The sequence below is a fragment of the Anarhichas minor genome, unplaced genomic scaffold (assembly GCF_050575085.1).
Source record: "Anarhichas minor isolate MPS153535 unplaced genomic scaffold, ASM5057508v1 ptg000160l, whole genome shotgun sequence".
Classification (NCBI taxonomy): domain Eukaryota; kingdom Metazoa; phylum Chordata; class Actinopteri; order Perciformes; family Anarhichadidae; genus Anarhichas; species Anarhichas minor.
This window is the reverse complement of record NW_027466606.1, coordinates 80,949-107,164: the sequence shown is the minus strand read 5'-3', so window position 1 is coordinate 107,164 and position 26,216 is coordinate 80,949. Positions and strand designations below refer to the sequence as shown.

General features: G+C 42.2%; 2 protein-coding genes across 2 annotated transcripts; one reads left to right on the top strand and one right to left on the bottom strand.

Annotated features, from left to right (window-relative positions):
* The first annotated feature begins 1,616 nt into the window (after positions 1–1,616).
* LOC142943932 (phosphatidylinositol 5-phosphate 4-kinase type-2 beta-like) lies at positions 1,617–12,845 on the top strand. The gene is made up of 10 exons (XM_076085504.1): positions 1,617–2,210; positions 5,120–5,217; positions 6,422–6,518; positions 6,636–6,788; positions 7,337–7,483; positions 8,468–8,506; positions 8,908–9,021; positions 9,945–10,206; positions 10,429–10,532; positions 11,640–12,845. The coding sequence occupies exons 1-10, from the start codon at positions 2,067–2,069 to the stop codon at positions 11,718–11,720; spliced, it is 1,239 nt and encodes a 412-aa protein (XP_075941619.1). The 5' UTR covers positions 1,617–2,066; the 3' UTR covers positions 11,721–12,845.
* A 719-nt stretch (positions 12,846–13,564) lies between these two features.
* On the bottom strand, positions 13,565–16,459 carry LOC142943935 (proteasome subunit beta type-3). Its single transcript, XM_076085508.1, has 6 exons — positions 16,301–16,459; positions 15,035–15,219; positions 14,663–14,770; positions 14,342–14,519; positions 13,822–13,916; positions 13,565–13,741 (listed from the first exon to the last, which is right to left on the bottom strand). Exons 1-6 carry the CDS (start codon positions 16,301–16,303, stop codon positions 13,693–13,695), a joined length of 618 nt encoding a protein of 205 aa, XP_075941623.1. The 5' UTR covers positions 16,304–16,459; the 3' UTR covers positions 13,565–13,692.
* Positions 16,460–26,216: the final 9,757 nt, after the last annotated feature.

The window sequence follows — 26,216 nt, the reverse complement described above, 5'->3', positions numbered from 1 at the left end:
ATGTATTAATGTTTTAGTACCCCAGTAATTTAATATTTCTCTTCCATAAAGTTGTGGGACTCAAAAGTGTCAGATTTAAAAGATAATAACTGGTCAAATTTAAAGCAGCTGGAGCCAGAGATCCTGACTTGTAGTCCCAAAAATGGGTCCAGCTCAAGAGACACGGATACTTCCATAATGCAACTCAGTATCTGTTCGTAAGGCTCACCCTGCCCTTGTCTTGTTCATGTCCCCTGTTTGTTTCGCATAGTCTTTTAAATAGATTTGTAATCTCCAAGCTGAGGCTGAGATAACCCTGATGACATCATTTGGGTTTATTTTGTCAGACTTGACAGAGCTCCATACAAATGTAGCACTAATCATGACAAGTAAATTGAGCTTTATATATAAAATTGGTTTCATCATATCATCAAATGGTGATTGAACCATTAGCAATAAACAGTTAGTGAAGAAAGAAAACTAATCAGACTTTACATTTATTTTCCAAAGAATCAAAAGAAAGATTGTCACTAACACTGTTTTCTTTTCTAACTTGCTGTAACTTATCAAATCACCTGCTTTAGTTTTACCCTGAAAAAGTCTTGATATCATCATATTGAACCATTTGAAATTTGTGTAATTCTGCAGAATATTGCTGACAATGCAGTGCATGAGTGAACCTATGACCTCTATACAGTGTTGTCAGACCAGAACCTGTGGTGGGTGGCCTTGGGGAAATACATTGTGTCCTACATCTTTCTGCAACTTTCTGTGTTTAGGGTTTTTTTCGTAAATGAAGACAAATTTCACTGAAATTAGAATAATGTCACAGGTATATTTCTCATTTGTTCGTATGTGACACTGTGAGGGGTTCCTGTTAACCATCAGGTGACCTGGTGAGGAATTTCAGCTAGTTTGCCAGCAATTTTAACCATGGCGACATCATTTATTGTGACCTGTTATCAAACATGGTGGTAAAATATTTAACAGCTGAGATGCATGGCCCATTCTAAATACTACAGATAGAAACAGGAGATCAGCTGTTATCAATGTGTCTTCAAAGCACTCACACCTCACCTGTCAATCTTTGATCGATCCAACAGTACATTTTTTTTTTTTGGTGACTTAGAATCTGACAGGTTACATGTTTTAGTGCAACAGCTGTTACAACCAGGGACATCTCATTGAGGATACTGGGTTGATGTCATATTGTTATCAGGGAGTTTTGGCATTTTAGCAACCTGGGGCAGATTAAACAACAAAATTTGTAAATAAAATCAACACTTGGTGTTTTTACAGTGATATCTAGCCGTTTTTATACTATTTAAAGCCAGTATTTCCCCACTAAAATGTATTCCTTGTGGTGTGTACAACCAGCATTCACACCCTTATCTTGGCAATTGACTTGGATTAAAAATAACAGTTAAGTGAATGAATAAAATATGAAAACTTCAACCACTAACATTTATCAGATTGGGGATTTGGACGGACTTGGTCTCGGTATTTTAGTCCTCACTCCTTGGCTATACAACCCACCTACCCTCCAGGTCCTGGTCCAGATTGAGGTGTGGGAACCCCTGTAGTTCTAGCGGCGGCCGGCTGGGCGCGCTGTTGACCGTTAAGAGCAACACAGACGCCATCTTGAGGAGACCCCGAACTGGTTGGTGACTGACAACAATCTCAGGCGCATCATGATGGGATTACGCACCAACAAGTAAAACAGCATCACATCAGTTCCGCGTTGCACGCGTTAAAGGGAAAGGAGAGGACCTGTCCAGCGTGTGTTCACCGATCCAGGTTTTTTATTTTTTTAAAGAGAGGCTGCTCTGTAGCCTGATGGCCGGTTAGCTGCTCTCTGGACTCCACCGCGGCCTGTTCGGGAGGAGGAAGGGTGGTGACGGCGCAAAATGCTCTACCGCTGACTCCCAACAACACCCAGAGACTCGCTGCGAGTTGGACGACGAGCACGATGCACTGATAGATTTTTTTTAGACGCCCTTAAACTTTTACGAATTTTTGTGTTGTGTGTAGAGGCTGTGAACGACAGTGAGTGCCGTCTTGCGTACCCTGAATTCGCAGCCTGAGACATGTCATCCAACTGCACCAGCGCAGCGCCTGTCAGCGCTAGCAAAACCAAGACGAAAAAGAAGCATTTTATAGGACAGAAAGTGAAATTATTCCGTGCGAGTGAGCCCATTCTCAGCGTTTTAATGTGGGGTGTCAACCATACGGTAAGTGCGTCTTAAATGTCTCGTGGTCGCCAGTAAGCGGTTTGTTTATGCTGCTGTTTTGATTTAGCTAGCCTGCTAGCTTAGCCAGCTGCCATCATCTGTCAAGCCAGCTCTGATGCTCTCAGTCGACCGCGTTAAATGTCTCGTTTCATGGATATTCGCCAAGTATTTAGTAGTGAAGCTTGGACAGAGACCTGCTGGCCGGCTCTGTACCGAGCTGCTCGTTGTCGTACAGTTTGCAGCTAACGGCTGATGCCTCGATAGCTAGCAGCGGATTGCTTCGCCTGAAGCGTGCGTTTTGCAGGGGATTTTGACGTGTGTCTGTTTTTAAGTCCCTGCAGCTGTGAAGTGAATATCAGGTTCGGCAGGTTGTGCGTTTTCACTGATCGCGTAGCGTTAACAATCTACCACCATTTGGTGTTTTTGGAGCCAAGTCGTGAGCTGCGGTTGCTGTAGCGCAGGCATGGAGTGGGAGGGGTGTGCCACCAGTCAGGCAGCTGGAGCAGCAGGTTACACAGATTTTCAGCTCCCACAGCAGCAGACAGCAGCCTGCCCCATTGTTTGAATAAACCTGCTCCAATGCTCGGCGCATGCATCCAACTGCTGCAAGTTAATTGCATCACACAATCTCCCTATAAATAGCTAGCAGTAAACATAGTGCTTTACATAGCCCTATGGGCTATGTAAAGCACGGTGAGGGGCAGATTCGACGTCTGTGATGGATGGAGTTGCACCAACAGCTTGCTCTTACCTAATGTGCAATACACATAGTAACTGTTTGGTCACACTCTGTCACACAGTTTGATTGATGCATGAAAAGCAGCTTCTCAGGTGTGAGAACTTTACGTCCAGAGTTGAAACCTTTTTTGATCTGCTCTGAGTAAAAGCACACCTGTATGAGTTTATTGTCACAGTCAGGTGTAGTTTGTTTTTAAAGCACACTGGCACTGTTTTGATGAAGTTACAGTATTGTGTGGTGAACTGACTCCTCTTCCAAACATTAATGTCGTCATTATGTAAATGGTAATAATTCAAAGGTGCGTAACAGCCACGGCAGATGTGAAACTGTGACACTGGGAATGTGTCTGTGTGTCTGGATCAAACCACGCTGATTTCGGCAAGACCTGATCCCAAACACTAGCTAGTTAAATGAGATGGCGGTATACTGCAAACAACCAAGGAATTAGGGAAGCAGCTAATGATATGGTTGTCACTGCAGCATCTCCAGTATGCAGTGGGTGAACTTTGGCAGTGGGCGTGTGGGTGCAGCTCATAGGCCTGGTGATTTGAGGTGTGGGTGGGAAGCCGATTCAAGACATCAAACAGACCTCTCATCAAAGTCCTCTTCTTCCAGTCAGGAGTTGTATGCATTTTTAATAGTGCCCTCGCTGCTATGCTGCAAGACTTCACTTCCACACAGTGTCAGTTAGTGTTTAGATGATGTACTGCTGTACACCACCTGTCTGATGTGGCTAATCCCTTAGTTTTTGTCTTTTATGTCTACAAATAATTGCCCACTGAGGTTCATCAGAGCTTTAAGATAACAGAATCTGATGTTTATAAAGGACACAATGTGTTCACAGAAAACTTTACATTAGAAATTCAACAACTGCTTCTTTTCATACTTCTCAAAGTTACACATTATTTTTAGATATGTTCAATTCATGCAAATGAACAGGCCTCCACTAGGAAGCTACCTGACTGACTGTTTCCTTTATGACAACTTAACTACTATATTATATAGTATATTAACTATACTCCTATAGATAAGGTTGTTGTTATTTATATTGTGAATGGGGAAGTTACAGCTTGGAATCAGATGATATTTAAGTCGGGTTGGCTGTTTATGAGTTTATTTGTGTGTAAGTGTGCTCGCTAAATATTCTATCAAGCAGCTGTTATAACAGTAGCATATTTAAATCGCATTAATGCACCATCAGGAGTTTGAGATGACTTTGAAAATGAGAAGTACGTATATTAAATTGCCAAACAGCACTGCCAGGACTGTGTACTCCCCCTTTTAGTATCACTTCATAGTTACTCACAGGCTCTGGGGTAGTGGTATTTCTTCAGTCTTGTATTGCTGTTTACGCGATAATCTTCAAGGACATTTTTTCTTAGCGGTCCATCAGTGTGAGCTTTTGCCCTGGATGAGTGTCAGCAGATAAGATCAGAGTTGTACATGGATGGATGCGTAATATAACACCTAGTATTCCCATATTTAGCCTAATGGATGTCTTATTTTATATGGATAATCTTAACTTTAACATATCTTCTGTAATCATAATGGGAAAGCATCATATCCATGTAGAATTATAACTATAAAACTATGGAAACACTTTGAAGATCAGCTTTTATTGTAACATTGTTTAATAAGTGTTCATAGTTTGCTTCTTCAAAAGCCCCCTGTACAAGAATGTATAAATAATAGATTTGTTTTTATATCAGTTAGGTTAAATGTGATGATCACATTGTCAGCATTTTTGTTAATGTCCCATTCTTAATTTATAATAATGTTATTGATTAAAACGCAGAGTTAATGGTTGGTGCTGGTAAACACTCGTAGAGATTCGGCCCGACTGCGACATGCGACTGGCGATAGATATTGTTCTTGTGGAGCGTGTTGCAGGTATTCACAGCTCTGCTCTCATCATGAGCATGTCCAGTACTTGAGGGCAAAATGAGATACTGTACATATTTTTCACAGTTGTATCTTTATATGTTTAAAGGCGAATCTGGGTTTTAGTATTTCATGCAAGAGTCTGTATTGAGCATAATTTTAAACTGTGAAATAGCAAAAGTCCATATTGCTGCTTTGATTTCTTAATCATAGAGTCTGTAAAGTGGGAATATCAGCTTCGGGCTCTTGTCTGATCTCTCTCTCTCTTTTTCTCACTTCTCTCCCTCAGATTAACGAGTTAAGTAATGTGCCTGTACCAGTAATGCTGATGCCAGATGACTTTAAAGCCTACAGTAAGATCAAAGTGGACAACCACCTATTTAACAAGTAGGTACATCACAGCTTATGCACTGTCAGCTCAGTCTGTTAAACCCAACGGCTGAGTTCAAAACACCTGACGTAACTCCTGAAAGTCCACTTTCCATGTCTTTGCTCAAACGCTCATATTACTGATTCTTTTGCACTCATCAAATCCCATCACAATACAAATTGAGACTTTCTCTGAATGGCCCTAATATGTTGTATTCAGAATGGATGTCCCCAACAATAACGCGGCAATGACTTCACCAAGAATCCTAGCAATACAAATCATCCTCATGTAAAGTAGCATCTTTGTTTTTTTTAAGGCCGAGAGTAGTATGTGACGACCTCCAACAATCAGAGAAATGTACCCTTTTGGTCCTGAACTGTACACAGGAGTGGACAAAATAACGTGAACAATAAATAAACAGTAGTGTTTGTAGTCTGAAGTAGCGCGGCCACCGTAGCGGACTCTGCTACAAAGGTGAGTCCTATTGGGTTGCATGACATTTAGTGGTAGTTGTCTGTGTGTTCATCACAGCACTGTTGGCTATTCTCACTTTTTGTTCATACAACGTATCGGCTCTCTTTACACATTAGATAATCCTGTAGCTTCTTTGATTAATGCACCTATAGTGGTTTGGTCTGTTGCCCATTTACAGTTGCTTTGAGAACGTGCATATCAAAGTGATAAAAGCCAGACAAGCCAAACAACAATAACTGCAACCCAAATCTGTTCAATATGATGTGATGAGAAATTTAACTTTCATTGCAAATTGCTTTTTCAGCATAAAAGCCAGCATATGGCCGAACTGAATTTGTGATTTTGGCTGCAATTCCAATTTCATTGCGTTTCACATTCTAGCTCGATAATATTTTTGGGGTGATTTAAGGGTTTCGGTTGGTAGTATGGATGCAAGTTCCGTATTTACACACGATTTTTACACATCTGGCTTCAGGCTCGTGAAAAATGTCATATGAGGTGTTGATTAAAAAGCCAGATGTTTACTTTACTATTTTATGCACTTTAAAATGTTCTCATCCTGCAAATAGGCAGCATCTAAAAGGAGAACAAATGCCTTTGAAAAAGGAGCTCAAAGCTGTAAATGTCAACTCTGAATTGTATTATTATCTGTGCATACAACAGCAGAAATAAATCCTTCCTCATTTTCAGTAATGAGCCCCTGAGCTCCTGTTTGTTGACTGACTGGTTGTGTCTTTTACTTGTCAGAGAAAACCTGCCTAGTCGCTTTAAGTTCAAAGAGTACTGTCCCATGGTGTTCAGAAACCTGAGGGAGAGGTTCTGCATTGATGACCAGGACTACCAGGTAAGTCACTTTGATGAATGAAATCTAAATTATTTCAGGGGAAAGAGGTCTTGGGTAATTTGTACTTTGACGTGAGAATATAACCGGATGTTGTCGTCGTTGTTGTTTTTTGGGCAGAACTCTCTAACGAGGAGCGCCCCACTCAACAGCGACTCCCAGGGGCGCTTCGGCAACCGCTTCCTGTCCAGCTACGACCACCGCTTTGTAATTAAAACGGTGTCGAGCGAGGACATCGCTGAGATGCACAACATCCTAAAGAAATATCACCAGGTAGAAGTCCCTTGTCCCACCACACGGAACATCCAGAGACAGAATCAAATACCTTATGCCGTGTTCACACCAGCGTCACGCCATTTTTTCACCGAAGTTGAAAAATTTCAACTCGCGCGTTTGGGGCGTTTTGCGTTTGAGACTCCAGTCTCATCGCGTCTGTGCATAGACTTTGTATGTATCTCGTCGCGCGAATAATTCGCCCCGCGTTTGTTGTGAACACAGCATTAGATATCTGCAATGTGCTTAAATGTTGGGTTTGAGTATTGGTTATTTCATACACTATTTAATCTAAATAGTGTATGAGATTACTGTTTGTATAGATGGAGTGTAGGAAAGACATTCAGGAGCATCATTCTGTGAACATATTTTAAGATGTGCTTCCTTCATTTCAATCTAAGGTTACTCATGCATGTAAATGATGCAGAAGTGTTGAAATGATGTGACTGTAGAGCAGTGCTGTGTCCAGTTTGAATCAGTTTTCATCATGCTGTATATTTGATTCCTGACTCCCACTCTCTTGGCTCTCCTCCCTTCATTGTCTCCAGTTTATAGTGGAGTGTCATGGCAACACGCTGCTCCCACAGTTCCTGGGCATGTACAGGCTAACAGTGGACGGGGTGGAGACGTACATGGTGGTGACCCGGAATGTATTCAGCCATCGCCTCACCGTACACCGCAAATACGACCTGAAGGTACAAACGTGTTGATGTTGATAACATAAAAACAATTTCCAGGATAAACCACACACACACACACACACACACACACACACACACACATACAACTGAATACTATAAGCACAGACTTAAATCACACGTGTGCAGCAACATCTGTCTCTCTGTGCATCTGTAACCGCTCTTTGAATTATTTAATGAAGAGAAAATGTATAAATACATTATCAATTTAATTGAAGCCATATCTGACATGTAAAGCATGTAAGCAAGGAATACATTGAAAAAAGATCACAACATAACATTAAAAGGAATTATTATAAAGATAAAATTAGATTAGGTTAAATTTAAGAAATAATTGGGGTGAGATGAGCTTCTGATTCATTTGACTGCTGAAACAATTAGTTGATTAATCCGTAGTGAAAATCACTAACAATTTTAATAATCGATTATTCGTACAAGTCAAGCAAACATTGCTAAACATTTTCTCATTCCAGCTTTCTCTGTTTATATAATTGTGACTTTAATATCTTTTGATTTTTGGCTATGAAAAAATGGGAAATTCAATCAAACGTAGAGTTAGGGCACTGCAATTTTTGTAGATTTTATTTTGTTTTTATAATTGAGGTTGTTTGTTCAATTTGCTGCTCAAACGCCTGATTTTGCTGTGATTATGCACAAGGAAGAAAATGGGCATGTTATTGAATTTAAATAGGAAACAGTTCATACTCTCATGGTATAATTTGCAGAAGATTACAAATCCAGCTCATCTATAAAGAATTCTGGGTTTGTGCTGAATATTACAGTGATCCTAAAAAAAATGCCTCATGGCATACGCCTCTTCTCCTGCTAAGTATTCTCTGGAGAAAAGTTTACCGCTCCAATATTGACAGTTTAAAAAGACGCTGTCTGAGATAAAGTGGGTAAAATGCACCAATGCCTCTGATGTGTCTTGAGCTGCTTTCAATTAATTCTATTTTTACTCTCATTTTCTCTCATTTGTAGGGTTCTACGGTCTCAAGGGAAGCCAGCGACAAGGAGAAGGTGCGTTTTATTTCTGTGCAGTGACGGCTGCTGACATGATGGGATAAATATAAACTCCCTTAGCTCACCCCAAAGGCATACCTGTCCAATGACAGCTAAATTAAGCAAGTTTTAAGTAAGGAGATTTATTCTATTAGTACGCTTTTGCACTGGCCTCATGTGGTCAGCGTGTCATACTCTGTTGTACTTGTTTTGTTTGTTAGTATGCGCTGTAGAGTTGTTGGAATGGGACGTTATCTGTCATCATTGAAAGACCATTTATTTTGACCATATCTCTATGTATTTGTCATAATATTACATTTATGACTGTGTAATTGTAACACTTGCGTGTGACCTCTAATCATCCTCAGTAACAACATTTTTCCTACTGTTTGCTAATTAAAGACTTCTCCTCTCTTCAGGCAAAAGAACTCCCAACTTTTAAAGACAACGACTTTCTGAATGAAGGCCAGAAGCTGCAGATAGGTGACGACAACAAGAAGTACTTTTTGGAGAAGCTAAAACGTGATGTAGAGGTAAGAAACGCATCCGGGTTTTCATCTAGTCAGCTGTAAAAATGTTCATCTTGTTATTATTATTGAATGAGTTTGGGTCGAGATGGTAATCAAACCTTAATACTTTTGTGTCGGTTGCACCGACTATTGACAATCGTCAAATACAAGAGGTGGGATTTGTTTTTCTACTTTGATTTCCATTAGAAACGTATACTGTACTAACTAGACGACGCTATTTTCTTTAAACATTTCTATTCCTTGAAGTAAAGTATATTACTAAAACATCATCTTACAATAACTCATGTATTGTAAGTACAAGTATTGAAACATTTTGTACAAATGACTGGTTGTACTGCAATACACAGATCTATTTTCCATGGCAAACTGAAATACATTTAAATGCTGCCTAATTATAGATATACCCATTATAGATATACCCATTATTACATAAATGATTTGTTTATTTAACATGTTACTTTGAATACATATGCCATATTGTTTGGCATTACAATCTAGGGCTACTCTGAGTTTATTTCTTTTACATTCAAAGCTTCTATTGAGGTTTTCAAATAAAGCTTTGAATGTCTGTCGGCGCTGTTTAAGACGTCATCACCCGTAAAACTGTGGAAATATAAAAGAATTCTATAAATGTAATTTATGGTGCTGTTAGATTTTCTCAAAACATTTTGACTTTTGGACTTCACAACGCTCTGACGTTTTTTGAAATCACTTAAGTCTGAAACAATTCTATGCAGCCACCACTCAAAGAAAAGCTGGTCAGCATTCAAATGTCAATTTAGAACGATATAAATGAAGCTTCAATCTGTTATTTTATTGATAAATGTTCTTCAGACCTGTATGACCGAGAAACACTCAAAATACAGACGTGACAATGAGGCATTACATTGAGTGTTATTTGTGTATTGTGTGTGTGTGTGTGTCAGTTCCTGGCCACCCTAAAGATCATGGACTACAGTCTCCTGGTGGGAATCCACGATGTGGATCGGGCCGAGCAGGAGGAGATGGATGTGGAGGGCGTGGGAGAGGAGGAGGAGTACGAGAACGACGGGATGGGCGGAGGCGTGCTCACCGGCTCCTTTGGCACGCCTCCCGACAGCCCCGGAAACCCTCTCAACTGTGGAGGATTCTTCGGCCCCGGGGAGTTCGACCCCTCTGTGGACGTTTACGCAATCAAGAGCCACGACAGTGAGGGTCGCCTTTGACATCCATCTGACTCAATTAACTTAGCTTTATATTAAGCATTGGCAGCTAATTAGATGACAACTTGTCTGTAAAGGAAGAAATCATTTCTATTTGTTTAGTTTGATTAAGAGCACTCAAAACTAAGGAGTAGTCAGTCAAAGCTGCCGTCCTCATACAATAGAAGAAATGTGTGTAAAACCTTGTGACGTGTTGTTCTTGTGCTAGGTGCTGTGAAGAAGGAGGTGTACTTCATGGCTATCATCGACATCCTCACTCACTATGACGCGAAGAAAAAAGCTGCACATGCTGCCAAAACTGTGAAACACGGGGTGAGTGTCAATACTACATCATGCTCCATCACTCTATGGCTACACATTCAGATTACAGAGAATCATTTAAATTATTCAATGAGACATCATGAATACTTTATGCAAAATACTTTTTGTAAAGCAATACATTATTGAATCATTTCATATTTATTTAATCATTAAAACTCAAGAAAATCACATGTGACCTCAGCCTCCCAGCAGGCTAACCAACCAACCAGCTAGCTAGGTCCAGCTAGCTACAACAACCAAAGAGAAAGACAGTGGCTGCGTTCCAAATCTTGTACTTTTTCTTTTTACTTTTAGTACATACTGCCTCTGCCTTTACAAAGTATTTACTGCAAGTATGCATTCAATACTACTTCGTGAAAACATTGAGCCAGATAAGCATGCTGGCTTGCGTACGGCAAAATGCGACCGGATGCAGCAGGACATAAATCTGAATTAACTAGCGAGCTGCTACTGCCAACGCTGGCTCTTCAATTTACTGCTAAGTAATAAATCTAAGCTCATTAACAGGCTGGTGAGGTAGCATGTGTAGCATTGTTGAGCTTAATAAAAGGAGAAGCCAGTTATTGTATTGTACCTGTTTGTGGCTGGTATTGTTGTGAGTCTGTGTGTGACTCATTGGGGTAAAACGTGTTCCTTTAGACACCTTCTGTAGCAGGAACTACCACAGAATAGGTTTCGTGTACTTGGCCAGTTATTTTTCTGCTGTGATCATCACAAGATGGTCTTTAGTTGTATTTGTTTCAGCAGCAGTGTCTAGTTTTTGATTCAGAATAACTATAACAACAATGGCTACATTTTGGTGGCTGAGCTTGTTTAGAAAGACTGGAAGAATGTGATTGACAATTAATAAACTATTCCATAAAGAAGTAAAAATGAATCAAATTGCACAACAATTAGTGTGGTTTTCATAATCATGAATTAAGTTTTAATGGTTTATTATTATTATTATTATTATTATTATTATTATACAGCCCCTGAAAGTGCATTTTACTCCATGTAACACAAAAATGTATGGAAATCAAAAGTATTAATGATCTTATATTGCATGATCGTTGCTCCATCTATCTAATGTTGTACCTTGTTGTTTGTGTTTCTTAGGCGGGGGCCGAAATATCGACGGTGAACCCGGAGCAGTACTCGAAACGATTCTACGAGTTCATGTCCAACATCTTATCATAGATTCATCTCCCAGTCCAGCCAGTCACTTTCTGTCATAGATCTGTCAAATGCCACGCACTTATTTCTCTTCTCCTTCACATCAGTGTAGGTCCATCTCCCCCCCCTGCCTCTCTACGCCCAGAAAAAAACAACAACTACCAGTGTCCTCCCACAGCCAGCATGAGTCTGGCAGGAAGGATGCACCGCGCCTGTTACACTGTCCCACACCCACACACCCACACACACACACACACACACACACCCCACCACCTCCCCGGCTCCCTCATCTACTAGCTGACTACAAAAACTCATGAAACCACTCACTGAATTCGGAATGACATCCCGATAATCTCCCTGTTATTTTTTTTGAATATTCTGCCTCCCGGTTCTCCTCAGCCACCTTATTAATCCTCACGCCAGCACGGAAACTGTCTCACTAATGCCTTGAACGAGTGTGTCAGCTTCAGCAGTTAACAGTCCGTCAGTACAGTCTCTTTGGTTTCTGTTCATGTCGTTGTTGTTCTTATAATTTCTATTAGACACACACACACACACACGCACACGCGCGCGCAGATGTAAACAACTTGCACAGATGCTGAATGGTCAGATTACATGACAAACACTTTGACAGTTGCTATCAGGCTTCTCTCACAGTACCAACAAAAGAATCAAAAGCACTGCTGACAAATTGGAACAGGGGGTAAACACTTTAATATATAATGGTGTATTAAGTAAATTAATGCAATATCAAAAATGCATGGCTGATGTGTACATGAGACTCCACCAGTAAGTTGAAACATCAAACCACTGAACTTAGCATCCGAGTGTTATGACTTAAAAAAAACAAAAAACTGAAAAAAATTGGTGTTTAAATGTTATGTTGCCATATTGTTTTTGACTATTTTTGAAATTTTAACCGTGAGCTTGGTGGAGGTTGGTCAAAGAAAAAAAAATTCACATAAAAAGGGGAATTCTGCAGCAAATACTTGTTTTATTACCATAATGATCATTTTTATATCTTGTTTACATTAATGTAGCAATTTTGTGTTTGTATACAGTATTGTTTTGTTACCAACAGACATTAGAAAAAAAAAAAAAAAGTTACTTGAAAATGATTCATTGCATATTAAAGGGAGTTTTATCTTGTTTGGCTATGCTTATTTCTTCAGTGACTGTACCTCACTGTTTGACAAAGGTTTTTATTTAGGTCACAAGATAACTGAGCCATCTACAAAGGCGGACTGTGAGACGCAGTTAAAAACTTTGGAAACGGCTTGTAAGTAGACCCGGGGTTAGGCTTTTTGTCCAAACACCAGAAAACATCTCATTGAGCAATAGCATTTCCCTGAACAGTTAGGTTATTGATATAGACTTCAGGGGCTCCCAAGAGATTTTAGAAATACAGTACGGGTCAAACTCCATAAATGCGGTATTCTACGCTTCCCATAATGCAACTTGGTAAGGTATTTTTTTTCATTTTCATCCCCTGCATGGTCTGAGGGTTCAGAATTGACATCAGGACTGGCCCCTTTCAGGCTTTTCTTTAAAAGAATGTCAAATTGTCGCTACAAGTGTTCTCTGCAGTGTGACATGTCGAGAACCATTTAATGGTTTCTGTAATCTCACTATTTTTCAAACTGGTGTACAGTCCAAGCTAGCTGTCATAAAAAGTCTAAAGAAAGGTTTACGTATTTTCAAGTCAGCCAACCTTGCTGATGTAGTCTTCCTTGAATTTTAATTTCAGTTGCCAAGCATGTCTTGGTTTGGTGCAGAACCGGTGAATTTTAACACATGTAACATGAATCAAAGATCTGAAAAGTGATGGCAATGTAGTGCAATTTCTTCCATCAATAATATCAGTCAAGTTCATTGTTTAAACCTATGTTCATTTATTTATTTATTGAAGAAAAAAAAAAAAAAGACGGTACAAGCATTGTTTATCATTTGTATACAAAACATTTGTGTTGGTGAAGTGCGGGGAGAAACAGAAGCTCTAGTCCATCCTGGCTTTCAGGGTTCGTGTGGTGATCTTGTCTTTCTCACTGCAAGAGAAAAGAAAAGGCTGTCAATCCCTGAGCACCTGTCATTCCACCCAACCCTAACCTGTGCACACTGTACTTACATGACATGTACAACGACTCCCATACCAGACACTGCATCTCTATCAACGGCATTCAGCATCGCCTGTGAGATGGTCTCAAACAGGTCCTCTGGTTCCTGCGTGATCACACACATTTCTCAAATAAACACTCAAGAATGTTTAACTGAAGAATACCTGAATTCTAGGTAGAACTCACATACATGCTATGTATTAGCCTCTGCAGTGCAAATGGAATAAACAGACAATGCCGATAATAAAAGGCAGCAGATTTCTACTCTAAGTTGAACTTTGTGTTGAAATTGTCAGCTGTGTAAAGACAATATTGTGATCTCGTTAATCTCTGCGCCAAAAGTTAGAGCGGCCAATTTACCAATACTGTAAATGGAAGCTAGTAGTAACTACATTTACACAAGGTTTCTTATTATCATGCAAACATCATATACTTGCGATGGGCAATACTCATTTGCACATTAGGAAAGTGGTAGTAACTGTAAGGAACCTACATGCTTAACAGTGACCTCAAACTTCACTCACTACTTACCATGTCTGGCTCCCACAAAGACTCACACATGCCGTACATCTGCTCCGAGCAGGTGCCACTGACAACAAAGTCTTCTGTCACCATGGGGCAGCCAATCAAATCCAAGGAGCAGATGAATGGCTCTGAGGTTTTGGGATCAAGTCCGGCAATCACAGGCTCGATGTAGTATGGCCCAAACCTAATGAGAACATCACATATTAAAACAGATATTCTTTTACCTTCCATGCAAGAATCTATGCCAACGGTATGCCGTCTGTCTGCAGCTTATAAGTTGGACATGGGTCTTGTTTAATGGGTCTATATTAACTTTGGTGCTCTCACCTCTTTTCATACAGCAGGTTGGACACCATGCTCATGAAGGTCTTGGGCTTGATCTGGCGACCCTCCTTCAGCTCATACAGGTTCAGTCTGAATTTCAGCCTCTGGGATCTACACAAAAAGCAAAGACACAATCATTCCTGCGACATTTTACAACAGTTAATCTTTTTATCAATAATCACAAAGAACGCAAATTTAACTTACTTCCTAGCGGTGACTAACCACATAACTAAAACCACAGTTTCCCCTTAATACCAATACATAAGATCTGAAAGTAGTCAAAGTAATTTCATAGACGTGTCATAGTCATGCCCTGGTGGTGGAAGAACTGTTTTGCCACTTTGAGAGAAAGATGTGAAGGTTAAACACACTCACACTGTCTGAACATCAGTGGCCAGTCCAGCCAGCCCGATATACAGCTTCTCTCCCATGGGGAAGATCTTCTGGAAATCCGTAGTGACCATCTGAGCCTGGATGCCAAATCTCCGGTCTGCTGCTATTGCCACACAGTTCTTCCCCCGCATGGCCATGACGGCCCCTCCGTTATAGGACATAATAGACTGGATGAAAAAGGACAAAAGTAAGTCAGAGTTTAAATGATAAATAGATCAATTGACAAAAAATGTATCAGCAACCGTTGTGATGAATTAATGTATTTTCAATTGTCATTTTCAGCTAAAAAGACAAAACATTTTTACACTTGTTCTGACATTTAACTGACCAAACAATCAATTGATGCATTACTATGAAGCAAAAAGAGGTTTAACAATACAAGAATCAAAAGGAAGAAAATAAGAACCTCAACCACAGGACCGAGGTATTTGTAAGAATACTGTAAATATATTCTGGAGGCCCATGTCTATTATACAAATAATGTAAAAAATATTTTTGTCTTCAAAATACATCCGGACTCAAATTGATTTCAATAGGTTTTAAATATAGCACGTGCCAATTTAATTAATCAGGGTTACATCTTAGCCACATGTGTAAGTAAGCATGTAGAAGTACTTTAAAATAACTCAAACTAACAAAATTTGTAATTGTAAAATAAAAGACGTAGTTATAGGACCAATGTCTGAAATATCGATGAAAATCGTAACTGGGTTGTCACTGTTGTGACAGTAGCCTTACCTTATCCAATGCTAACTAGCTAGCGTTAGCCATATTCAGCTTATCAAGATGACACTGTTCAATCAACACGTTAGCTGATGTTGACACAGACGGAACAACAACGGTTTAAGCTTACCCTGGGTATACAATCAAGATGTCTTTAAAGTTAATTAAGGACAGCATGGTAAGCCACCGGCACTGTACACAACTCAACGTTAGCTCGTGTGCAGCTAACGTTGAGTTAGGTAGCTGTTTAGCTAAGTAACGTTATTTAGCTGCACAGCTATCGTCCGCTATTATAACAATGTATTCTTCTGAAACTATTTAATTAATTAATCGAACACAATAATTGTAACTTTACAGTCGTTTCGTTTCCAGAGAATTGTTAGCATGCTAGAGATGTGTATGCGCTAGCTGTTAGCTACGAACATTAGCTTAGCCAAGCTCTTGTAACTATTAGCCTTAACTAGTTAATTGGACGATTTTGACCTCAAACCCATTCGCATATGATCTGATGTATGGCGCTCTTACCATCGTGAAGGTGTTGCGGTATTTTCCTAAATGCTAGAACTTGCGAACTCCACTTCTTCTTCACTATTATGAACAGCTCGTTGGTTTCCAAGAGTGACTACACGATTTAGAAACACAGAGATCAGAGTAGCATGATTCTTCTACTTCATCGCTTTCGCAGAAGCCTATTGGCTGGATGAACGGTACCGGGTGCAAAGCGCTGCTGTCATTGGATGATATCGGCAAAGGCGAACGGTGCATGCATAGTTTGTTCGAGGCGTGTTAAAGTGAAATTAAAACCGGGAGGTGTCTTTCAATTTTTAAAGATGCTTTTTAATACTGGATTGTAATTTGCAGTGTTTGCATTCAATTGTTAGGCGTATTTTTATTGAATATTTGAAATGTTGCAAAAATAAAATAAAAAATGAGTTAGGTGCGTTTCCATCAACTGATTTGGAGCAAATTAACTCAGTTACAGGTGTAGTTGTCAGGAGTCGGCGCAATAGGCATGGCTGTAATACGGCAATACAGTTAGTAGAAGAAGTAGCGGTTGCAATACGAAAACAAAACAAGACGGCTGAGCAGTAATTAACCCCATCCATGTTCTAACCAGTGGCGGCTGGTGGAAGATTTTCTAGGTAGGGCTGTGCCACATCCAATCAATTTCAGCAAACATCCCAGTATGATTTAATGCAAAAAAAATTAACGTATCAAACACGCATTACTACTTTGCAGTTAAATATTTAACATTTATTCCAACATTAAAAACAGTAAATAACACTTAAACACATCAGGACATCTTATTTTTGTCCCCCTCACAAACAATTATATATATATATATTTATATATATATATATATATATATATATATATATATATATATATATATTTATATATTTATATATATATATATATATATATATATATATTTATATATATTTATATATATATATATATATATATATATATATATTTATATATTTATATATATATATATATATATATATATTTATATATTTATATATATATATATATATATATATATATATATATATATATATATATATATATATATATATTTATATTTATATTTATATTTATATTTATATTTATATTTATATATATATTTATAACTATATATCCATTTCTCAGACAGGTGCTCCTTATCCCTTAGACCGCTGTGCTCGTTGAAAATAACATGGAGTCTGGCGTAATAGTCTGCTACAATTTCACCAGGCTTTTGCTTGCATGATGGTGGAAAAACTATTCAATAGTACCGAGTGAGTCCTATAATACTGAATACTGAAACAAGAAACATTGAGAGAAGAAGTTTGCCTTTAAAGTATTTATTCTCTGCGCAGAGAAGGCCTCACCATCATACTGACTGCAACGCAGTCCGCAGAGGATGAGCCAAGAGTTCAGTTTGTCTCCTGCTCTTAAACATCTCAGCACACAGTAGGGGGGGGGGGGGGGGACATCATGTATTTACATTATAACAATTAATCAGCAGTTTCAAGCTCCCCATTGACCCCTCCAGTCATCCCCTTCCTCTTCTGAGCCTTGTCACACAAAGACACATGTCTTCGTTACCTTTGATTATCCCTGGGAATCTTCACACCTAAACATTCTCTGGTTAAACTGCAACCCCCATTTGGTTACTTCCCCTTATCAAAGCAAAGGCAGAGATAACCCATATGGTCCTGTTACCACTCTCCTCAGTACACAATCATATGTCACATGTAGTTTTGTTAGTGAGTAAGGCACATAAACTAAATCACAGTAGAAATGTACTAGCACAACCACATTTCCTATCACACATTGTGTCTGCATTTCATGGGAAAGGGAAGAAGACAGCATGGCAGACTTGGAACATTTGTGATGATGTTTCTGAAATCTTCACCAATCTCAGCCAGCATCCAACATCAATTAGTGACCTGGACCTGTAACAGTTAGAGAGATTTGTTGTCCTCATGTACGATAGATCAAGCGCAGTTACTGGTGTGGATGAAGCAAGACTGGATCTCTTTGCCCGCAAACAACGGCCCTACAACTCGATTCCACCAACTCAGGCAGCCCTGAGGCCCTGTCAACATTACTCCGTTTTTACTTGGATGCAGAGTTGTCAAATAGAACCGATCTCCGTCCACACTGGAGTTTCAGCATCATTCTCGAGTTGATCTGCATCCACACGGCAGCCTTCGAAGGCGGACAGCACGTGACCATTAACGTACACTGGGCATGCGTGTGACGGTGTAAACAGGAAGTGGATTGCTTGCTTAGTTAAAAAAAAAAAATACGACAGAGTAATAAGGTAGTCTTTAATAATGAAAGGTTGTATTTGATACTTAAGATCTTACTCTAAAATCTCCCTCTATAAACTCAAACAGACACAGTTCGTGGAAAGTTTTAGAAGTTTTATTTTTCAGACGTAGTTACAGCGCTGCGGGTCTATCTCTCTCTCTCTCACATCAAATTTACTTTAACATCAACACTTACACGTAAACGTTTACTAGATTATGGGTCCATCAATGTGGTCAACACACGTCTCTCACTCGTTTCCTCCGTGTTGTTGATGTCTGTTCTCACTAGTAGCTCTGAACATCATGTCCGCCTAGCTAGCTTCTAAGCTAATTTTAACATTACCGCCAAAGGAGAAATGCTAACCGCGATTAGCATTTAATACAACACAAATGTTATACTAAACACGCGAATAGAATATATCTACGTACATCTTGTCATGCTTCATAAAGACATACTTACAGACTAAGGTCTCTCAAGGCTACCAAACGGAAGAAGTAAAACGTTAGTGCAGCGTGTCTTCTCATTAGAATCTAAAAACAACGAGCTGCTCCATAGGGCTGATGCTGGTCACGCCGCTCGCTAATCACTCCAATAACAGCTGCTTCCTCCACAGAAATGCAGACTTTTACCGGCAGCAACATCATGTAGCTGTTGTGCTAGCAGCAACGCTTGCAATTAGTTATCCATGTTGAAATGAATCGCTGGTAGCCCAGTTTGTTTTCTTCCGGGTACCCGGAGTTCTCAAACACCTCCAACCTCGGGGGAGTTTTCAGACTCCTCCGTTTAGGGTGCTCCAAAACTCCGGCGTAGTGTGGCCGTTTTTGCTGAGGCCATGTCATTTTGCTGAGGCCATGTCATTTTGCTGAGGCCATGTCCATACGAACCAATTTTGAATTTTGTGAAAACATGCAAAGCGTGCTGCTTATCAGGCTGGGATCATCTGGGGCCAGACATCGGCAGTCATACTGATTGGGGGTGGACACAGAAAGGAGAGAAATGGCAGGTATGTTGGTCGACGTTACCCCCCATCGCAGCCAGTTGTCAGGAACTGGCCAAGTGTTCCTGTAAGAAAAGTTGCCATGGGAGGAGCAAGTGCTTTCAGTTCGGACTTCCATGTACAGCACTCTGCAGCTGCATATGTGAGCAGTAGCAGTTGGAAGATGAATGTGCCCGATGAACGTACCTTTGTGCGGAGTTACTGCAGACATTCAGATCGAAATGATACCCCCTGAACAGTGACATTGACATTAATGCACCTAAATTTGGTGCTACATATTAGTTTGAGGCTAAGTCCTCAGCAATTGCAAGTAAAATAGCATTTAAATAACTGAAAAACGATAAAAACAAGAAAAATGTTCATGTTAGAATTGGTTATAATCACTTTATGGCAACTGCAACATTTTTGCAATTGCAATTTTTGAATGGCCAATCAGGCGGGTTTGACCAGATACCTCTGGAGAACAACACCAAATTTCATGCTTGTATCATAATTTGCACGATTAATCTACTATCTGCCCCACTACATTGAATCAACTGAAAACATTAAACGATCATTTATATCAGTATTTTAAGAGGATTTATATTTTTTATTTATATATATATATATATATATATATATATATATATATATATATATATACATATATATGGTTACATATAGTTTAATTTCTTCAAACATTCAATCTGGTATCCATGGTAACGATGCCATCAGGATTCCATGGATAGAATGCTCTATTCTATTCTAGAAAGAATCACGGATTCTTTGCCTTTCATGTTGTTTTTGCCTTTCAAGCCTTTGAAGTACCTGACTTAATATTGAGTCTATATCCCTGTACATTTCCTCACACATTTCATAGCAGACATCAAGTAATACAGATTCAAAGTCTAAGTCTGATCTTTTTCTTTCCAGTCTCCTTCCGGATTCTTCGTCTTAGGTTAAAGGACTTCAATGTTTAATGTCTACCTGTAAGATATTCAACCTTTAAGGTATTTAACGTGACTATCAAACACTCACCCTTTTTTCCCCATCCTCCTTTACTCAGCAATTTTCTTCGAACACTCCTAAAAGTAGTATCCTCTATTACCGTATCTACCCAACTTTTCACGAACAACAGCATTAATATAAGATGTCAACAAATATCCACACATGCCTGTTATATGAATATTGACAAAATATTCTATTTCCTAAATCAGTGCACTTTCAAATCCCAATTTGACTTTAATTAAACACGCCCACGCCCCTAACCCCTAACCCCACGCCCATAACGTGGGCATTTGAAAAACGATAAAAACAAAAAAAATGTTCATGTTAGAATTGGTTATAATCACTTTATGGCAACTGCAAAATTTTTGCAATTGCAATCTTTGAATGGCCAATCAGGCAGGTTTGACCAGATACCTCTGGAGAACAACACCAAATTTCATGCTTGTATCATAATTTGCACGATTAATCTACTATCTGCCCCACTACATTGAATCAACTGAAAACATTAAACGATCATTTATATCAGTATTTTAAGAGGATTTATATTTTTTATTTATATATGTGTATATATATATATATATATATATATATATGGTTACATATAGTTTAATTTCTTTGCCATATTTTAAGGATCATCAGAAATCATTACATTCATAAATTCAAAGATAAACATTCAATCTGGTATCCATAGTAACGATGCCATCAGGATTCAAATCCTAGAATGCAAGAATAGAATAGAATGCTCTATTCTATTCTAGAATGAATCACGGATTCTTTGCCTTTCATGTTGTTTTTGCCTTTCAAGCCTTTGAAGTACCTGACTTAATATTGAGTCTATATCCCTGTACATTTCCTCACACATTTCATAGCAGACATCAAGTAATACAGATTCAAAGTCTAAGTCTGATCTTTTTCTTTCCAGTCTCCTTCCGGATTCTTCGTCTTAGGTTAAAGGACTTCAATGTTTAATGTCTACCTGTAAGATATTCAACCTTTAAGGTATGTAATGTGACTATCAAACACTCACCCTTTTTTCCCCGTCCTCCTTTACTCAGCAATTTTCTTCGAACACTCCTAAAAGTAGTATCCTATATTACCGTTTCTACCCAACTTTTCACGAACAACAGCATTTATATGAGATGTCAACAAATATCCACACATGCCTGTTGTATGAATATTGACAAAATATTCTATTTCCTAAATCAGTGCACTTTCAAATCCCAATTTGACTTTAATTAAACACGCCCACGCCCCTAATCCCACGCCCCACTAACCCTTTATTACAGACAAATGTATCCTTACAGATTCAAAGTCTAAGTCTGATCTTTTTCTTTCCAGTCTCCTTACAGATTCTTCGTCTTAGGTTAAAGGACTTCAATAAAGGACTTCAACCCCATACCCCACGCCCCTAACCCCTAACCCCACGCCCTTAACTCCACGCCCCTAACCCCACGCCCCACTAACCTTTTATTACAGACAAATGTATCCTTACAGTTTCAAAGTCTAAGTCTAATCTTTTTCTTTCCAGTCTCCTTACAGATTCTTCGTCTTAGGTTAAAGGACTTCAATAAAGGACTTCAACCCCATACCCCACGCCCCTAACCCCACGCCCCTAACCCCACAACCCTAACTCCACCACCCCTAACCCCACGCCCCTAACCCCACGCCCCTAACCCAAAGCCCCTAACCCTACACCCCTAACCCCACGCCCCTAACCCCACAACCCTAACCCAACGCCCCTAACCCAAAGCCCCTAACCCTACGCCCCTAACTCCACAACCCTAACCCCACACCCCTAACTCCAGTACCCTAATCCCAAGCCCCTAACCCCACGCCCCTAACCCCACGCCCCTAACTCCCCAACCCTAATCCCACGCCCCTAACCCCACGCCACTAATCCCAAGCCCCTAACCCCACGCCCCTAACCCCACAACCCTAACCCCACGCCCCTAACCCCACGCCCCTAACCCCACAACCCTGACCCGACAACCCTAACCCCACGCCCCATCCACACAACCCTGACCCGACAACCCTAACCCCACGCCCCTAACCCCTAACCCCACGCCCCTAACCCCACGCCCCTAACCACACGCCCCTAACCACACGACCCTAACCCCACGCCCCTAACTCCACGCCCCTAACCCCACGCCCCTAACCCAAAGCCCCTAACCCTACGCCCCTAACTCCACAACCCTAACCCCACGCCCCTAACTCCAGTACCCTAACCCCACGCCCCTAACCCCACAACACTAACCCCACGCCCCTAACTCCACGCCCCTAACCCCACGCCCCTAACCCCACGCCCCTAACTCCACAACCCTAACCCACGCCCCTAACCCCACGCCCCTAACCCTACGCCCCTAACTCCACAACCCTAACCCCACAACCCTAACCCCACGCCCCTAACTCCAGTACCCTAACCCCACGCCCCTAACCCCACGCCCCTAACCCCACGCCCCTAACCCCACGCCCCTAACTCCACAACCCTAACCCCAGAACCCTAACCCCACGCCCCTAACCCCACGCCCCTAACCCACGCCCCTAACCCACGCCCCTAACCCCACGCCCCTAACCACACGCCCCTAACCCCACGACCCTAACTCCACACCCCTAACCCCACGCCCCTAACCCCACACCCCTAACTCCACGCCCCTAACTCCACGCCCCTAACCCCACGCCCCTAACCCCACGCCCCTAACCCAAAGCCCCTAACCCTACGCCCCTAACTCCACAACCCTAACCCCACGCCCCTAACTCCAGTACCCTAACCCCACGCCCCTAACCCCACAACACTAACCCCACGCCCCTAACCCACGCCCCTAACCCCATGCCCCTAACCCCACGCCCCTAACCCCACAACCCTGACCCGACAACCCTAACCCCACGCCCCTAACCCCACGCCCCTAACCCCACGCAACCCCACGCCCCTAACCCCTAACACCACGCCCCTAACCCCACGCCCCTAACCACACGCCCCTAACCACACGCCCCTAACTCCACAACCCTAACCCCACGCCCCTAACCCCATGCCCCTAACCCCACGCAACCCCACGCCCCTAACCCCTAACACCACGCCCTTAACTCCACGCCCCTAACCCCACGCCCCTAACCCCACGCCCCTAACCCCACGCCCCTAACTCCACAACCCTAACCCACGCCCCTAACCCCACGCCCCTAACCCTACGCCCCTAACTCCACAACCCTAACCCCACAACCCTAACCCCACGCCCCTAACTCCAGTACCCTAACCCCACGCCCCTAACCCCACAATCCTAACCCCACGCCCCTAACCCCACGCCCCTAACTCCACAACCCTAACCCACGCCCCTAACCCCATGCCCCTGACTCCACGCCCCTAACCCCACGCCCCTAACCCCACAACTCTAACCCCACGCCCCTAACCCCACGCCCCTAACTCCACAACCCTAACCCGCGCCCCTAACCCCATGCCCCTAACCCCACGCCCCTAACCCCACAACCCTAACCCCACGCCCCTACCCCCACGCCCCTAACCCCATGCCCCTAACCCCACAACCCTAACCCCACGCCCCTGACCCCACAACCCTGACCCCACAACCCTAACCCCACGCCCCTAACCCCACGCCACTAATCCCAAACCCCTAACCCCACGCCCCTAACCCCACAACCCTAACCCCATGCCCCTAACCCCACGCCCCTAACCCCACAACCCTGACCCGACAACCCTAACCCCACGCCCCATCCACACAACCCTGACCCGACAACCCTAACCCCACGCCCCTAACCCCTAACCCCACGCCCCTAACCCCACGCCCCTAACCCAAAGCCCCTAACTCCACAACCCTAACCCCACGCCCCTAACTCCACGCCCCTAACCCCACGCCCCTAACCCCACGCCCCTAACCCACGCCCCTACCCCCACGCCCCTAACCCCATGCCCCTAACCCCACAACCCTAACCCCACGCCCCTGACCCCACAACCCTGACCCCACAACCCTAACCCCACGCCCCTAACCCCACGCCACTAATCCCTAACCCCTAACCCCACGCCCCTAACCCCACGCCCCTAACCACACGCCCCTAACCACATGCCCCTAACCCCACGCTCCTAACTCCATGCCCCTAACCCCACGCCCCTAACCCAAAGCCCCTAACCCTACGCCCCTAACTCCAGTACCCTAACCCCACGCCCCTAACCCCACGCCCCTAACCCCTAACCCCACGCCCCTAACCACACGCCCCTAACCCCACGCCCCTAACCCAAATCCCCTAACCCCACAACCCTGACCCGACAACCCTAACCCCACGCCCCTAACCCCTAACCCCACGCCCCTAACCCCATGCCCCTAACCCTAAATATTGCCCACTCAACCCACCCATCAACTCTGTTAAATTGTTCAATCGTACACATGACATCTATTGCACTTCTGTCCATCCTGGGAGACGGATCCCTCCTCTGTTGCTTTCCCACAGGTTTCTTCCTCTTTTCTCCCCGTTAAAGGGGTTTTTGGGGGAGTTTTTCCTGTTTCGATGCGAGGGTTCTGGGACAGAGGATGTCGTATGTGTACAGATTGTAAAGCCCTCTGAGGCAAATTTGTAATTCGTGATTTTGGGCTATCCAAAAATAAAATAAATTTAATCAAATTGAATTGAATGTGTTTTAATTATGTCATGCTTGTAAATCGTTGTTGAAAATTCTAAGTTGTACTAGGGTCAATATTTTAATGTGTAAAAATACATTTTGATGTTGAAATTCAGGGACAATCACTGATGACTTCAAATTTGCACCCAACAGCCTGAAAATATACAGTAAGTTGGCTCAACTGATTTGACATTTTAGCCCAAATATAGTGTCTATAGTCTGTTGGTCATCTAAAGAGAATAATTCAATTAAAAACACCTGAACATTACTTTCCGCAACATTTTGCTGGTTTAGTACGAGTTTAAAGTGGCTTGATAACTTAACAGCAAGAATGTTCATTTCCGACCGTTTGTCGAACCTCAGATTCAAGAGGAGCAATGCGGATTCCGTCCCGGCCGTGGAACAGTGGACCAGCTCTTTACCCTCGCAAGACTACTGGAGGGGTTCTGGGAGTTTGCCCAACCAGTCTACATGTGCTTTGTGGACTTGGAGAAGGCTTTCGACCGGGTCCCTCGGGGGTTCTTGTGGGGGGTGCTGCGGGAGTATGGGGTGCCGGACCCATTACAACGGGCGATCCGGTCTCTGTACGACTGCAGTAGGAGCTGTGTCCGCATTCTCGGCAATAAGTCAGACACGTTCCCGGTGGGTGTTGGCCTCCGCCAGGGCTGCCCTTTGTCTCCGGTCCTGTTCGTGACTTTCATGGACAGGATATCTAGGCGCAGCCTGGGGGTGGAGAATGTCAGGTTCGGGGATCTCGGGATCGCCTCTCTGCTGTTTGCAGATGATGGGGTCCTGTTAGCCTGCTCGGATCGTGACCTCCAGCATTCACTGGGGCGGTTTGCAGCCGAGTGTGAAGCGGCGGGGATGAGAGTTAGCACCTCCAAATCTGAGGCCATGGTGTTCTGCCGGAAACCGGTGGATTGCTCCCTCCAGGTGGGGACGGTGTGCCTACCTCAAGCGAAGGAGTTCAAGTATCTCGGGGTCTTGTTCACGAGTGAGGGTAAGATGGAGCGGGAGATCGACAGACGGAT